The sequence below is a fragment of the Balaenoptera borealis genome (assembly GCF_965194805.1).
Source record: "Balaenoptera borealis genome assembly, chromosome: 3".
NCBI lineage: Eukaryota > Metazoa > Chordata > Mammalia > Artiodactyla > Balaenopteridae > Balaenoptera > Balaenoptera borealis.
The window spans coordinates 176294856-176312405 of record NC_138866.1 but is presented as its reverse complement, the minus strand read 5'-3'; the positions used below and the strand labels follow the sequence as shown (position 1 = coordinate 176312405).

At 40.0% G+C, this 17550-nt stretch overlaps 1 protein-coding gene across 3 annotated transcripts in view; it reads right to left on the bottom strand.

The window, feature by feature from the left end:
* Positions 1–17550, bottom strand: part of MCM10 (minichromosome maintenance 10 replication initiation factor) — a 131706-nt gene that overhangs the window by 104612 nt on the left and 9544 nt on the right. For all 3 annotated transcript variants that reach the window (XM_082385384.1, XM_082385383.1, XM_082385385.1), the window contains exons 6-16: positions 16153–16324; positions 13969–14134; positions 12082–12249; positions 10822–10938; positions 7962–8161; positions 6441–6541; positions 5358–5468; positions 5153–5270; positions 3217–3445; positions 1929–2070; positions 1188–1306 (exon numbers count right to left, since the gene is read on the bottom strand). In XM_082385384.1, coding sequence (XP_082241510.1) covers positions 1188–1306; positions 1929–2070; positions 3217–3445; positions 5153–5270; positions 5358–5468; positions 6441–6541; positions 7962–8161; positions 10822–10938; positions 12082–12249; positions 13969–14134; positions 16153–16324 — 1643 coding nt within the window. The remainder of the gene's footprint in view (positions 1–1187; positions 1307–1928; positions 2071–3216; positions 3446–5152; positions 5271–5357; positions 5469–6440; positions 6542–7961; positions 8162–10821; positions 10939–12081; positions 12250–13968; positions 14135–16152; positions 16325–17550) is intronic.

Here is a 17550-nt window from a genome sequence, read left to right as displayed (position 1 = left end):
TAAAAAAATAAACCACATTGTCAAAGAAACAGGCCCACGGTATTCAAGTTACTAAGAAAACACATCTACTGAGTCTTCATTGCTAGCTGCCTGATAAATCCACTTATATATACTTACAAATCCAAGCCTCTATTACTTCTTCAAGGGTAGTTGTGCCCATGTATTTTACATAATGAAATACATATTTGTATTATAAACATTTTCCTTTTTTCCTCTTTATATTACAGCTAGGATATTATATTGGTATTTTTGAAATTACTAGCTAGGTAATTTACATTATCCACAAATTTAATTTCAGGACAATAAGAGAACAATACAAGACACCTGTTATTTAAAAGGGGCATTGTGAGTGTTGGGTTGAGAACTACTGATTTAGAGCATTTGCAGGGTCCATATAAAAATGTATGAATGGAAAAATCCCTTCCCATACTGCAAGGCAGAAAATAGTAGATAGCGGAGAGCCATTAAAACATAACTTCGGGCTTCCCTGGTGGCGCAGTGGTTGAGAATCTGCCTGCCAACGCAGGGGACACGGGTTCGAGCCCTGGTCTGGGAAGATCCCACATGCCGCGGAGCAACTAGGCCCGTGAGCCGCAACTACTGAGCCTGCGCGTCTGGAGCCTGTGCTCTGCAACAAGAGAGGCCGCGACAGTGAGAGGCCCTCGCACCGCGATGAAGGGTGGCCCCCGCTTGCCACAACTAGAGAAAGCCCTTGCACAGAAACGAAGACCCAACAGAGCCAAACATAAATAAATAAAATTAAAAAAAAACAAAAACAAAAAAAAACATAACTTCACAGCCATAACTACAGGTAAACTTTTTAAAGAGTTAATTAATCATTCAAAATCGAAGTATAGTTGACTTAACAATTTTATATTAGTGTTAGGTGTATAACACATTAATTCGACATTTTTATAGAATATACTTTAATCAAAGTTATAAAATATTGACTGAAACATTTTATAATACTGAAGTCAATTTAAATAATGTTGAATGATATTCTTCAATGCAACAAAGGCAAAGCTAAAATCTATTAGCAATATTCCTGTTCTTCAAAACAAACTCAAACAAACTGACATACAACTAACACCTCGGCTGAGGAAACAGGAAGAGATTCTTAGCCCACGACAGAGCGCCCGAGTCTGAGGACATCTCTGTCACCCTTGACCTTCTGGGCTCTTTTTTACCTCTTTTAGGATCCCCGTGTGCCTCGATTTTGCTTTTAGAATTGTCTGAAAATCCTCAGATTCCAGGTAGGCAAGCTGTTCTCTCCTTTTTTTCCTGGCAGGCTCCAATTCATCCTCAGCTAGAGCAGAAAGAAAAAGAGTGAACAGAGGAACCTCAGAGGGCCGGCGGGTCTCGCCGACTCAGCTGCGTCTCCCCCTACAAGACCCTTCAAACTGCATTTACCCCCACTTGGTATGAGCAAAGGATGGCTCTTAGAAGAACTGAGTTGAGAAGTACAAACTAGAATATGAGGGAGGGGATGGCAGACCTGACCACTAAAGTAGAATCGTTTTCACCTTAAAATAAGAGCCAATTATGAAAATAGGTAACAACAACAAAATTCCTATTTACAAACTCATGTTAAAAGGACACTGCCAGCTTCAGAGTTTTAAAAATAAAAATAGGGCAATTTAAAACAAAGGAATTCTACTTCTTTCAAAACAAATCTTTATACTAATATGTATATGCAAAGATCCAATGAGTAATCTCAAGTTTTCAAATTGCGCATAATTTCATTTTAATTTAATGTGACTATAAAAAACAATCAGTTCCAACTGCAGAAGTTCTACTTAGGTACTCTCCATATAGGTAAATGGAAATAAAATAATGACTTTTGATGTCAGGGAGGCTGGTCATGTTTTGGAACATTTCCTTTATAAGTAGTGTCTCTTTCCTACTGCTAAGTTTCCCATTCGCAGTACCTTGAGGAGAAAACGTGTTGTTCTTTTCTACGCGTTCCTTCACTTCCAGGACATCCTGGGGTTCCTTTAGCTTCTTAATGCTGTTTGGGTCTGTTTTTGTAAGAATCTGGCCTTTTGCCCTTAATTTGGTTATAGCAGCCAACTAAAAAAAAAGAAAAGAGAGGGAGATAAAAATCTAAAAGATGAGATAGGCGTCTGTAGCTCTGTACCCCTTTCCAGTGATTAACCAGTGAATTCTGGCTGTTCTCAAACATACATTAGCAAAATATATCTACATTTTACTTAGCATTATTAACACAATTATTAAAATTTCAAAGAATGGAAGACAGGTCTCTTAAGTTAGTAAACCAAATCTCAGCTTATTTAAATATCAATAGTTAAACTTCAGCGAGTCCTTCAGCTAGTGTGTAGGCTTTTAGACCCACAGAGGAACCACACAAACATTTTGGAAGTTTGTTTCAGAATAGACAGATTAGGATAGAATTCCAGCCCTGCCACTTACTAGTTTATAACCTGACTTAATTGTTCAGCTTCAGTTTCTACATTTATAAAATGGGGATGACAGCACTAACCTACCTTTTAGGGTTGTGGTTTTAAGGATAAAATGAGACAATGCATGCCAAGCATGTACTTGTACATAGTAAACAGCATGTATGCACATATCACAGACACATAGTAACATATGTGCATAATCGCTATTATTATTACTGTAGGTACGGCTTTGGCTTGCAGCTAGCCTTTGCCCTTCATGTGGTTCTAGCTGCTAACTAGAAATAAAGAGAAGACAGGCTCAAGTCGGGGGCTCAGGGTGACTCAGGAAGAGGAGAGAGAGACCTTGCTGAGGAGGTGGGGTTCTGACCACCCCCAATTCCCACTTCAATCAGAGCAGCTTAGCTTTTATCTGTCTACAGACTGGGCTTCTGTGTAAGATTTCTTTTAAAGAAGGATTCTTTAAACCACTATCTGACAATTCAATTGCCTCAATAATTCCAAGAATGTTTCCCCCTAATACTAGGGTCTCCAGCTGTAAAACAGTATCTTCTTCTAGGTTATCTCCTGCAGCCTGACAAGAAATAGTGTGGAGACAGTAGCTAGTTCTCTTGGATTAAGTTAATGGCATTATGTTGATACCCATTATCATTTAAAATTCCTTTGACTCTAATTATCATGATCAATGAATAGGTATGAGGTGACTGTCTTTCCTGGTCACAGGTATACAAAGTTTGAAATATCAGCTGTGTCTCACAGAATACAAATTCAAGTGGTGAAGAAAAGAGATGCCAGTTACCTTTTTGGCTTCTGCTAACACACTCAGTTTTGGTCTTGGTGGTGGTGACTCATCAAAAAAGAGGACATCATCTCCTTCTGAGATGTCTCTTCCAAGCTTTGGCATCTGTATGGCTGGGGCTCCTTTCAGCTTGGGGAACTCAGCCCCCGTTGGTGGAGACCAAGAAGGGGGCTGCCGAGAAGAGGATGGCACAGCTGGGCTCTCAACTTCACTCGCACTTTGGAGAAATCTTTAAAGAAACAGGCAGTCACTAACTATGCACACGAGCACAAAACATGCAGACTGGGAGACCGCAGGCAGGCCACCAGCTGATAAGCAGTCGTCAGTAAAATAATTTTCCCTTCTTGGTTATTAATTCAGATTAGTGCACAGTAAAAACAATACTAGCCTCACTAACTCTTAAGCTAACTGATTTTTCATTGAATAAGCGCTAATTGTTTCACCAGTTTAGAACTGATTACTATTTTTATCAACTGGCTTTCCAGTGGGTGCAGACTATGGAGCACCTTCAGCCCTGAAGGCGAGCTGTGGACTGTATTCCTAGCCCTCTGGTTAGCTGAGATCCTTCAGGAATTCACCGAATCTCTCTGTATTTTGTTTCCTCTACTGGGAAGAGATAACACATCTGTTACATTTGGAAGTCCTAACAGAAAGGTGCTATAATTCACACAGTGATTATTTTATATATGGCTTTAAGGACTATTTAAAAACAACAAAGGTCAGAAATCATCTAGGCCAAACCTCTCATTGTAGGGATAAAGAAATTGAGGCCCAAGACCCCACTGCTCATTAAGTGACAGGCTCAGGACTAGTGCCAGATAATCCTGGGCCAGTCTTCTCTTCCCTACCACATCCCCACTCCTGTAAGCTCCAGGCTGAGTTTGCAAATTGCCTAGCAGATCCTGCCCAAAGGTATGTCTTGTTTGGCCAGCAAAATTCTGAAAAACTTCAAACTAATGCCTTTAAACTGACGGGTGCTTTCTACTCCCTATAAGGTTCACAACTCCATATACATTTTTATGTCCATATATATACATTTACATCACCTGTAGGCCCCTGATGAATACCTCTATAGATATCCCACCAGCACCTCAAACTAACCTGCCTGAGGCCAAATCCATTCTCTTACTTTTCCAAAGCATTTCCTCTTGACTCGTAATAGGCGTCCTTTTCCATGGAACTAGGTACCCTATAGGAGCCTAGATCTGGGACAGCATAATGGTTCAACACTGGAGTAGAACAGGTAGGTGTGAGTTCAAACTTGGCTCCACCACTTACTAACTCTCTGGTCTTCAGTTACATTAGTCATAAAACAAGGATAATAACACCTCGCAGATATGGTAAGGACCGATGAGACGTGTGTACAGTGTAAAGCATGGTGGCTCAGTGCATGCTGGGTGACTGTAAACAGCAGCTCTTACTACCATCGGATAACTTGAGTTCAAGAGTCTTTGATTTGTTTACCTTCCACACCCATTTCCACTTGATTCTGCCTCTGAAATGACTCTCCGTTCTCAGTGCCTCATTTTTATCACTGACCTGAACAAATGCAGAATCCACACATTGGCCCAGCCTGTAATTAAAAACCTAACTGTGGCAAAACTGAGAAACAGGCACCAAACAGCTCAACGCCTACTTTCCCTTTTCACAAAACTGTCTTTATATGTTACTCCTTTCTCGTTTCCACAGTGATATTAATTACTGCAGCCTGTACCACCAGGTCTCAGGATTTACCAGCATAAGTCAGAAATACATAACTTTAAATGCTTTATAATTTTAAAGGTTATGTTAAAATTAATTTTTTAAAAACTTCCAAAGTTAAAAAGGTAGCCAACCACCCCAAATCCAAAGTCACACTTTTGAAATCTATTAAGACATTCTCAGAATTCCCGAGATGAGCTATCTAAACAGGGAACATTAAATCTGTGACTCCTACCGTTTCTGTATTTCTTCTGATTTCTTTTTCCGCATCTCTAACATATGCTGCTTCTGTTGCTTCAAGAGGGCTGATGCCGAGATAGACTGGAAAGCAGGTTTCGGGCTCCGCATGATCCCTAAAACACAAGCCACAGGCTGAGGGGGTTCTGAGAGGCTGTGGGGACCCACGCGTAGACACTAGAGCAGGTACAGGCTGACTCTACCTGATGACTTGACTTTGGCTAAATGATGTTTCAAGTTTCTGGCTCCAGATGTAGGCAAGTCCATCAGTTCCCTGAACTCCTCAGAGCAAGACAAGCTCTTCTGGGGTATTCCTGGAATATATAAATATCAGCATTAGAGGATTCAAAATTCAGAGTATTTTATGTCATGTGACTTATCCCTTTTAAAACTCTGCTTTCATAACTTTAGTTATTTGTAAATGAAGTAGATGGAATATCAAGAGAAAAGAGAATCTTTCACCTCTAACCTCAGACCAGTAGGACTGCAAGGGTAAGACAAATGTATCTTATTTTTGAAAAATGATTAGAATACTAATACCTGCGGGGTCATTTCATACACTATTCCTGGAATATGCACTATGCATAAGGATCCATGCTAGACCTTGACCACTGTTATGAACAGAGCCCCAAGGTCAGGGTGGAGGTGGCATTCTCCGACCTACACCTGTTTTAATGAAAGATAACCGACGAGTTTGACTAGGAACCTGATACTACTGATTCTAGTGCTGGACACTAAGAGTTAGACCCAGATACATCAAGACATTTTTATTTTTTACTTTTTTGGCTGCGTTGGGTCTTCGTTGCACACTGGCTTTCTCTAGTTGCAGTGAGCAGGGGCTACTCTTCGTTGCGGTGTGCAGGTTTCTCACGGCTGTGGTTTCTCTTGTTGTGGAGCATGGGCTCTAGGTGTGCGGGCTTCAGTAGCTGTGGCGCACGGGCTCTAGAGCACAGGCTCAGTAGTTGTGGCGCATGGGCTTAGTTGCTCCATGGCATGTGGGATCTTCCCGGACCAGGGAACGAACCTGTGTCCCCTGCATTGGCAGGCAGATTCTTAACCACTGCACCATCAGGGAAGTCCCCATCAAGACATTTTAAAAAGCTAAGACACAGCTAAGATTAATATGTTATTTTTTCTTAAGATGCTGCCAACCAAGCTTGGTTCGTTCAGCTGAGGCCACATCACTCACCAAGTGTAACTTAGTGTTAGGATCTAACCAGTTTCAACCCTGAAGACTACATGTTTAAACCAGAGAAAGAAAAATAGTTATCTAGAAACAAAGTTACCGAGTTTTTGTTGAGTTTCCTGAAGGATCAAGTCTGCGCCCTTAACCACCAGATTAGTCAGAGTGGTTTGAATCTTCTTTTTAGGTGCGACAGCAGCTGCACTGAAATGACAAGAGTCACCCCCTCAAAAAAGGAAAATCACTGAACTTCAACGCTCTGTGAGGTAAAGAAGGTGCAGAAGTAGTCATTTATTACAAACTGTCAACGTTTCTCAAATCACCATGTAAGCAGACTTTCTTAATACCATGGCCCTACAGCATAACTGGTGTGTGCATTATGTCACAGGTATAAAACAACAGGCGACCTACAAATTTGATTGAAGGCCGTTCCGGAAGAGCAAGTTGGCAAAAGAAATAAAAAATATGCCAACACTTTGATCAAGTAGACTAGGACTTATCAAGTAGTCTAGGATTTACCTAAGACCTATGCAAAAATTTACGATATTAACGGAAGCTTTGTTTGTATTGTTAAAAGTTGGAAATGCTATAAATGTTTATCCATGGAGAATTATTTAAATTATCACAGAGCCATGTAAAAGAACACCATGTAGCCACTAAAAATAATGCCATAAGTGAATGTTCCACAAAGAAAAATTCATTATTTTATGTGGGAAAAAAGAACGTTGGCAAAGTATAGGTATATTATGATCTCATTTTTTACTATTAAAACTTTATACATTTCAGAAAAAAAGGACCCCCAGAACCATATATACCAAAACTAACAGTTATTATCTAGGTGGTGGGATTATAGATGGTTTTTACTGTCTCCTTTTGGCTAAACTGTACATACATTTAAAAAAAATAACATATGTGTATTGCTTTTTGCAATTTGGTAAAATACAGAAATTATTTTAAATCTTAAAAATGTGCTTGATATCACAAAATATACAGGAAGTGAGAGTCCTCTAGCCCAATTTGTGTTGGATCGAGGACAAAATCTGTTTTGTTCTTGGACCAAGTGTAGCTCCCTTGAGCCAGGACCCCACCTGCCGCATCCTCAGCCGTACTTTCTAGAGAACAGGGACGAGGCCATGGATCATGTGCTCAGGGACTCCAGGGAATGAGATCCCCAGAGGCCAGGCATGCCAGCCTCACCCTCCCCCGGGAGGCTCCTCTGCATATTCACTCGCTAAATTCAGTGTGGGTTCCACGAGGTCAGCAACCTCACACTAACAGTCGTGAGGGAAATGATTTCAAGTATGTCAACACTATGATTAACACTTTTAACGGCCGATCAGACCTGACAAAGCTGCACTATTCACATTAGAAGCCAAAGAGGAAGTGTGGGTTCCCTGTTAAAGACCATCATGACCTGACTTAGTTTCTCCGCCTTCTGAGTGTTTTCCTCTCTTCCTGGGAATGAAAGAGGCCCTCAGCCATCTTGTTCCAGGCAGCACGTTATGAAAGATAAAACCTGTACAAGTCTTCCAGGACTGGGACAGAAACGTACAACCACTGGGTTTACTCTTAAAAGAAGACAAGCAAGACCCCTGACCCCAAAGAAGCCCTGAGAATGTCTCACATTGAGGCTGCATACGAGGCCGAAGAAACTCCTCCGTAGTAAAAACCATCCTGACACAGCCTTTCTTTCAGGCTGATGCCTTTGCGGGCGAACTTCTTGGGAATTCGGCCGCCGGAGAAGGTGGACTGCAGGTCGGCCCGCCTGGCACTGAGCTTCTTGTACTGGGCCTGGATGTGATACTGACAGTACTCACAGTCATTCTGTAAAAAGGAAGAGCGGCTCATCAGCGTTAGGGAGACAGGCCGGGGACAACGTTAATAGACACAGCTCCTTTCTCCCAGTCTCACAGAGAGCTATTCTGCGGGCAGAAGCCTCCCTGCTGACCTCCGAGACCATTCTCAACGCACAGCTAAGCAGCAACTTAGAAGTTCTTTTCCTAGGTAAGGATGGGGGGGCGGGGATAAATTGGGATATTGGGATTGACATATACACACTACTATATATAAAATAGATAACTGTAAGGACCTACTGTATAGCACAGGGAACTCTACTCAATACCCTGTAATGGCCTGTATGGGAAAAGAAGCTAAAAAAGAGTGGATATATGTATTGATATATGTATAACTGATTCAGTTTGCTGTACACCTGAAACCAACACAACACTGTAGACCAACTCTACGCCAATAAAAATTAAAAACAAAAAGTGGGGTTGGGGGGAGAAGTTCTTCCCCTAAACTCCTCAGAACAAACTACTTGGGTGAAAGAAAAAGTGGCATCATTCACTGCCTTTGCCCTCTTTCTACAATGGAAGTAAAATCAGCTTCTAGGATGAACCTTGAAAAGGTTATGCTAGGGACTTCCCTGGTGGCACAGTGGTTAAGAATCCATCTGCCAGTGCAGGGGACATGGGTTCGAGCCCTGGTCCGGGAATATCCCACATGCCACGGAGCAACTAAGCCTGTGAGCCACAACTACTGAGCCTGCGCTCTAGAGCCCGAGAGCCACAAATACTGAGCCCGCGTGCTGCAACTACTGAAGCCCACGCGCCTAGAGCCCGTGCTCCGCGACAAGAGAAGCCACGGCAATGAGAAGCCCGTGCACCGCAACGAAGAGTAGCCCCTGCTCTCTGCAACTAGAGAAAGCCTGCGGGCAGCAACAAAGACCCAACGCAGCCAAAAATAAAATAAATAAATAAATTTATTAAAAAAAAAGAAAAGAAAAGAAAAGGTTATGCTAAGCGAAAGAAGTCAGACACAAAGGTCCCATGTTGTATGATTCCTTTTATGGCATATATCCAGAGACAGAAAGCAGATTACAGGTCACCAGGGAAGTGGTTACTTAATAGGGAGGGGGTATTTTTATGGGGTGATGAAAAGGTTTGGAAGTTAGAAGAAGCTGGTGGTTGCACAACAAAGCGAATACACTAAATATTACTGACGTGTACATTTTAAAATCGTCAATTATACATAATGTGAATTTTACCTCAATAAAAGTTAAAAAATAAAACAAAATCAGTTTCTGGTGAGGTTTTCTGTTTCTCTGGTTGACTCTTGGATGCATGCTACCCTTTCAGTGAAAGGAACAAAGAGAAACTCTGAAGTATTATCCTATTGGGTGAACCTCAGAGATGGTGGCAGTGGCGGTTTAAGTGATTTGTCAAGTACTCCCCCTGAGACCTCTTTTTCCAACTATCTCCCTCCTTCCTATGTCCTGCTCACTAGTTCATCTGTTAGACAAGAATGAGGGAAATAAAAAGAGATGAAACCAAAATCTGTCATTTAATCCTTTCAAAGAGCTCTAAGAAGTACCCCTTAGATGGATAGTATCCACTGGGATGGCTGTAATCAAAGACAGACAATAACAAGTGTTGGCCAGGATGCGGAGAAACTAGAACACTTACACACTGCTGGGGAGAATGTAAAAGTCACTTTGGAAACCAGTTTGGTGGTTCCTCAAAAGCCTAAACATAGAGTTACCATAAGACCCAGCAATTCCATCCGAGGCATATATATACCCGAGGGAACTGAAAATGGACAGCCACACAAAAACCTGTACATGAATGTTTACAGCAGCATTATCCGTAACAGTCAAATGCGAAACAACCCAAATGTCCATCAACCAATAAATGGATAAAAAGAGTGTGGTCATCAATGAAATATTATTCAACCATAAAAAGGAATGAAGTGCTAATAATGGCTTTGTAGCATGGATATATAGCACAGATGAATCTTAAAAGCATTATGCTAAGTGAAAGAAGCCAGACACAAAAGACACATATTATACAATTCCATTGTATGAAACGTCCAGAATAGGCAAATTTATAGAGACAGAAAGTAGATTAGTGGCTGCCAGGACTTGGGGGGAGAGAAGAATGGGGAATGACTGCTAATGGATATGGGTTTTTTGGAAGGGTACTGAAAATGTTCTGAAATTACATAGTGGTGATGGCTGCACAACTCTCTGAATATATTAAAAATTACTAAATTGTGCACTTCAGAATTGTGAATTGTCTGGTATGTGAATTCTATCTCAATAAAGCTTTTATTTTTTTAAAAAGAAAGCTCTAAGAAAAGGTATAATAGAGTTAAGTATTGACTGAAATAAGGTTTCAGTGTATTTCATCATTAGTGTTTAATCTCCAGCACTACAAAGAATTGAGGGCAAATTAAAATTCTCTCTTTCTTATACCTCCTAGTCAGCTAGCAATAAAAGATCACTTTCCTAAGAGGTTAAATCTTTCCCCCACCCTCAGCTTTGTAAACTGGCCATTATTAACCACACATTCAATTTTCTCACTTTGATGTTTCCTGTTATGTAGGAAACTCAGTTCCAAACAGGTCATTACAGGTAAAGTACCTGTAATTTATTCCTATTAGTTTCTGTCTTTAGCAAAAACCACCCCAACAAAGCTGAAACCTACCAAATTCACAGTCTGTGTACACGGTTCTCCATTCTTCTTCTTTGCTTTACAGGTTCCCAGGTCAAGAGCTTCCCCCATAATTAAGATCTTTTGAGGATGATCAATAGATAAGCACACCTGTAGAAAAAAGGAGGAGTTGGAGTTAAAAGCAGACAAAGGTATGGCCTTTCAACAGCAAGAATGGATATAACAACAGTTGGCGTGAGTTAAGAAGGCTTTTTATCCTTTTTATCAGTGCACTGGAATTTGAAGCCAGTGCTCCATAAGACAGCTGTAGAAATGGGAGGTGTAGAAGACACTTTTAATTCTCCACCCACTATCTATTTTCTCCTGTGTCTTTGCTATCAGAATCCAAACACTCAGCCTTAGATGATGGATCCAGTTCCCAGTTTTCCCAGAATTCTTTGTAGCTAGTGATGGTCATGTGACTCCACTCAGCAGGGAAGGTAGCTGGGAAAGCTTCTGCTTTCCTTTAAAAGCAGAGCAAGGAGCCTGGTTCACTTCCTGCCTTGAATGGAAATGTGATTGCTAGAGCTTCACAGCCATCTTGTGACCAAGAGGAAAAGGCTGAGAGACTCATGGACACCAGCCCTGGCAGCACCACATTGCCTATGTCTGGATTTTTTATTATGTAAGAAAAATAAACCCCAGGGTTTACTATTAAAAAGAAACTGTAGTGAAGTTTTTCTGTTATTTGTAGCCAAACACCTTCCTAACCAATAAATGAAGACTTGCTGCCCTTCTCTGTGAAAGCAAGGAATGAAATAACTTAGTCTCTCACCCCTTGTGATATAATAATCTGTCTACAACAGAAGCAGTAGCTTCTTGCTGGCTTGAGTGGAGAAACTGTTGCTATTCATACTGTATCTAAGTTTGCAATTTACTAGAGAATCAGTAGGTAGTACCCAAACTCTAATGATGCTTGAGAAGATGAAAATTCACTTTAAAAATGAAAATTCATGGGAGATCTAAGGGAACCTGAGCCCAAGAGTTGAAAGAATTCCAGGAACCTTGGAACGAATTTGAAAAGATATAATGAAAGAAGTTATTATAAAATACTCTAGAGTAGTCTGAAATTCAGAATATTGGTGGGTGAGGGGTAGATGAATAAACAAACAAAAAGCCAGTTTAATGGAGACAAAAGAATATAAAAGCTTGACTACCTGGAGGTAGACCAATATAAATGTTTTTGATAGAACTCAGCTAAGTTATAAAGACCAAAAAAAAAAAAAAAAAAAAGTCATGGAAACAGAGCCTTACATCCTCTGAACCATCCTTGGGCTTCATGGGGTTCGCGTTGAGCAGCCCTATGACGGTACCCTGCTCAGTCTTCCAGAGTTCTTTGTGAACCTCTCCAAACAGGAACAGTGACACGTACCGCGTCAGGTCACGAAGATCATTCAGTCGCCAGATGCTAAATGTTTTCCCCTGGAGCAAACATTTATTCTTATTTTTAATAAATTTTGAACAATGGGTTACAATGTCTCCATTTACAGTTCGAGTGTTCTACTGTGGAAAAATATCTAAGTATAACCCACCCTGAATATGTAATCATCAGCATGTCTGTTAATTATAAATTAATCCTTTCTCTAGGTTTTGGTATGACTCTTCTCATTTTAGAAATGAAGGTGAAGAAAAGCAAGCCAATAGCAAACTTGTTACTAGCAGATACAAACTATGATATATAAAATATTTAAACAACAGGACTACTACTGTATAGCACAGGGAACTATATTCAATATCCTGTAATAAACCATAATGGAAAAGAATATGAAAAAGAATATATATATGTATAACTGGATCACTTTGCTGTACACCAAAAACTAACACAACATTGTAAATCAACTATACTTCAGTAAAAAAAAGAACTTACTGATATAAATTTAGTAAATATTATTTATCACTGATTATGTTATTAATATTAATAAGGAGGTTTCAGCTTAATGTTTCTAAATCTTTCCTTAGCTTAGAAGAAAAAAGCATCATTTAAAGAAAACTAGTTGTATTTAACTGTAAAATTTTGGAAATACTATGACATATCAAGAAGTGCAACTCAAAATGCTGCCCACTTATAATATGAACATCTTCCATGTTTACAGATTTTTTTTTAAACAAAATAATTCACACAACATTGAATCAAGCTATTTCAGAGGCAGCCCAGAGTGGGTATGGTTACAGGTTACAGTGAGCTATCGCCTAGACTCAAGTATTCTAATTATTCTCCCAAGGATTTATACAGAGGAGTTCAGATAAATTTCACACCTATTATTTCCATGTCATTATAGCCAGTAGTGATGCAATTAGAAACTTAACCAAATGAAAACCAGACTTGCTCACATTTAGCGAGATAGAACAGGGCTAGAGCAGGATTCAGAATCTGAAACTCAAGCCCTCGTGTCAGAGCTCATAAAAAAATCTAAGGTTGGCCAAGATCTAAATTGGAGAATGAATTAGTTTTGAGCAAGATTATTTGCAGTATTTTAGAGAGAGCCTTTGAGATAATCAAAAGTCAGTTCCTTCATTTTACAGGTAAGGAAATGGAGGTCCTCAAAGAAAGATTTGGGGCCACCCTAAGGCCACAACTCCTGCTAAATGGAGAACAAGGCTTAGCATCCAGATTTTCTGACTTGTCAGGCCATAAAATAATTTTCCTGTTATGTCTCAGTCAACTTTATTTTAAAACTTGCTAGATCTTTTGTAATATCCATCAAATTAAATATACCATACTGTACTGGCGCAAGTCAGCAATTTCAGGACTTTTGCAATTGACATCTCACACCTAGTAAAGCTTTCCAAAGGATCTGTGAACTCAGCCTCTTTGAGGACCTGCTTCCCTTGCACAAAAGGGATTGCAGTGTCACAGGGGCATCTACACGCATCAACAAACAATGACAAGTGAAATAAGAAAGAATGACATGGACAATAAAAAGCCCAAGAAGCCTGTACAACCAGATGTTCTTTAAGTAGGGCCCTCCTTACACATCTCCCCCTCGGGTATCAACCCAATGATGGTGTGGCAACTTGGGAACTTACTAGCAATGACTTCAAAATGAAATACTGACGGGCTCTGGGTAACAAATCAAGAACATATGAGTCCCCACTGTCAATCTGTGATGAAACAGCTGAGAAATCAATAAAATGGCTTACGCTGTTAGAACTCTGTGGAGTGATTTTCTTCAATATAACCCCAAATGTCACCCAGTCTATTTCTTCCAGCTTCTCACTTGCCATCTTTTCCTTGAGCTGAGATAGTCTGATCAGTCTTCGGCCAGTCATTTTCTTGTTCATTTCTGTGGAGGATACTCGAGGTTTCCTGGGTCAAGAAACCAGCGACTGGTAGATTATTATTCTAAGAAGAGATTATCTGGCACTGTAGCAAATTGGTTAGCAGAGATGTAATTGGCAGAAATCTCTAAAGCACCTGTTTTCAGGGAGGTGTAGTTATGTAGTAATGGACAAGGCACATATTTTTACAGCAGATAAAAATGAGATAATTTTGGGACTTCCCTGGCGGTCCAGTGGTTAAGACTCTGTGCTTCCACTGCAGGGGGTACGGGTTTGATCTCTGGTCAGGGAACTAAGATCCCACATGGCGCACAGTGCGGCAAAAAAAAAAAAAAAAAAAAAGAGAGAGAGATAATTTTAAAAGCTAGGTTTGTTTTTCCTTGGATCTAGAACTGGGACCTCTGTAGAAAATAAAGATCACAAATTCTTTAAGTTCTTATGAATTCTAATATAAAGTTATAATATTCTTTTAAAAATAATCTCTTGACTTTAATACAAAATCATGAATTGCTTAAGTAAATAAGATATTTCAATTCCATCAATTCTGCAAGAATTTCAAAAGTTCTACTGTTTCTAATTAGTTTTCTTTAAGCCAACCTTTTCACATAATAAATAAAAACTTTGAACCTAGCTTCAATTAATATATTCTTTTTCCTAATGAGTGGCTAAAAACTCATGAATTTGTAAATTGCTTTTCTCTAGTAGAATATTAACATCTGTTCCATGTTTGATCATATTACATATTCAAGGACAAGAGAAAACAGGAAAAAACATGCTTTCTGACTCTTTCAGAAGTCTTCTGGAATAGAAAGTCCAAGAGCTACCTCTGAACAATGAAGAATATTCAGGAGGGAAACACTGACGTAGGTGAAGAAATCCTTTCTTTGCCTGATTTCTTTAAGTTAATAGGTTACTATCAGGCAGTGATCCTTCGGAGTATTTTTAGGTTCTGTGGTTCAGGTAGAACAATTACAGAGACTCAAACAATTCTGCAATCCCCTAAATTTGTAGGCCCCTCAGAAGCTTTGGCTGAGTGTTTCAACTTCGTCTACTTCCATTCAGTTCAAACGTTCAGCACGCTCACATCAGCAACACCTTTCATTATCTGTAGGGAGTTTCCACTGCGAAAGGCAGTATCATCTCAGGAGGGCCACACTTACCTTGAAAAAGAACCCTGAGCCCCCCTCAATGAGCTTTTACTGTATTCTGTCCCTCCGACTCTGTCTCAAATGTAATGAAGATACTGATTTTTCCCCCAATTTTGGAGAGTACGAAGTCTTTACAATAAACTTCTACTGCGTGTTAGCAGTCACTTGTTCTCCCCCTGCTTAATCATGTACTATTTAAGAGCTTAGCAGTTTTATTTTAGATTGACAAGGCTCAGGTCTTCTAGACAGGTTGCACTTGGCTACTCAGATAGACAGTACTAAAGGCAATCGGGTTTCAGAGTAAGGGTTACTGCTCTTCCCTGGGCTTCAAGAGCAGTAATAATGGAGATGCAAGGCAGTAGTGATGCAAAGCACAGATTTCAAAGTCCAGGCTTTTCCCTGAACCGATCCTGGGATTTATTCCTATTTTAACTGAATATCTTAATTTCTCCATGGAACAGATACACAGAATATAAATTGGCCTTAAAAGTTATCAGGAAGAAAAAGAGCACAGCTATTTCTCTTAACATCAACTATAAGAAGATACTACTATCCTGGTTAAACTGTATATACCTTTAGGTGTTTAAAAATAGTCTCTATCACTGTTTCCATCAGTTTCTGATTAAATACAGTACTTATTATTTACTGATCTCTTTTTTTATGAACATATATCTTTTATTCTTTACACAAGCAAGAGAAAGTTTTCCTTATTCATATGTAAATATACTGAGTCAAACCCAGGGCTGATGGCCTAGTATGGTCCAGTTCAAGAGCTGTAGGTCTTATGTGGATCTGCGGTACAAACACACTATTTCTGGAAGGCCAGGTCCCTAGAAAGGAGGACGAGGCATCTAGTGGGGCCTATGAGCAGAGTGAGAGGCCCGTTACAGTTACTGACCTGAGCCTCAGGCCAGAGAAGGCTTCCACGGAGACTGTCTGAGTTGTTTCCCCAGAGCTCCTGGGGGTCCCTGCACTCTGATCCCTCGTCATCCCAGCAGGTTTGTTTCCAGGAGTCGTTCGGAGTGGTTGGGAGGGTGCACTTGTCATCCTGAAAGATGAGCTTTGGGGCTCTAAAAAATGAACATAAAAATTAAAAAAACCACACCGATAACTAAACATTAAATGGAATTGTTTCTTTTTTTAATCAACATATGCCATAACCAAATCTTGAAAGAACAAAGGACGCCCACAGGATCATTTCTGTACTACCCCCAGATCTCTGCAGCGTGGTCCAAAGAGCTTGCTGTGTATGAAAATGTTTTATAGCACCGCTGTCCAGTGTGGCGGCCACCAGCCACAGGTGGACATTGATCACTTGAAACTGACTGGTGTATCTAAGGAAATGAATGCCTAATTTATCTACTTAGCCACATGTAGCCGGTGGCTGCTGCAGCAGTGCTGCTCTAAAACACTGCTCCTCTGGGCAAAGCCGTTTACTGAGTATTCACCATATACAGAGCACTGCAGAAGATTCCATGAGGGAATTAGAGCCCTCCTATAGAAATCAGTAATTAGTGGAGATGTGTGCACAGGTCAAATTCCACCTGAAAAACATCCAAAGTTAGCTCCCCTTTGTTTTCTTATTTCTTGTTTCATTTCATTTCAATCCATTCCATTTTACTTGGGGGGGGGGGTAATTAGGGGGCCCAGGGTATTCTGACATGGTTACTTTTCATATTTTAGAAGCATTTAATAATGCTCCTGAGGGTCAGAAAGCTTGGGTATTCTCCTTAATAAAATCTCTCTCTCAAGTAAGATTGTTGTTTACCTTCAAAGCGACTTTGGATCACTTCTCGCAAGCCAGGGACCAGGACAACCCTAGAACTTCAGAATCTCCAGAAACCGTGCCCTTGCCCCATCCCTTCAAAACCCAACTTTGGACATTGCCTAATAAAACACCTCAGTAATATATCAAAGGTCCTAAGGGGATAAACACTATTAATAAGTGGATACATGGAATATATAATTTGTTGTCAAATAAATATGAACACCAGGAGCCTACAGCTATTCTGTACTATTGTGTCATATGTATCATACTGTAATCAAAAGGGCCTCTTTGAACATGTGTGATCAATGAAATGTTGCTTACTCTAAACTATGTTATCTCCAGATCATTTTGTCTTAGATCTTCCAAAGAATAATCACTTTGGGCAAAAAGGCAGTACAACAAAACCAATACACAGAGCTTATAAATCCTTTTCATTTTATTTTGTGTGTATATGTGTATGTGCTGAAATAGGATTTTAAGTACCATTCTATACTCCTGGCAAAGAAGCCTTTTCTAAAGAATGGACCC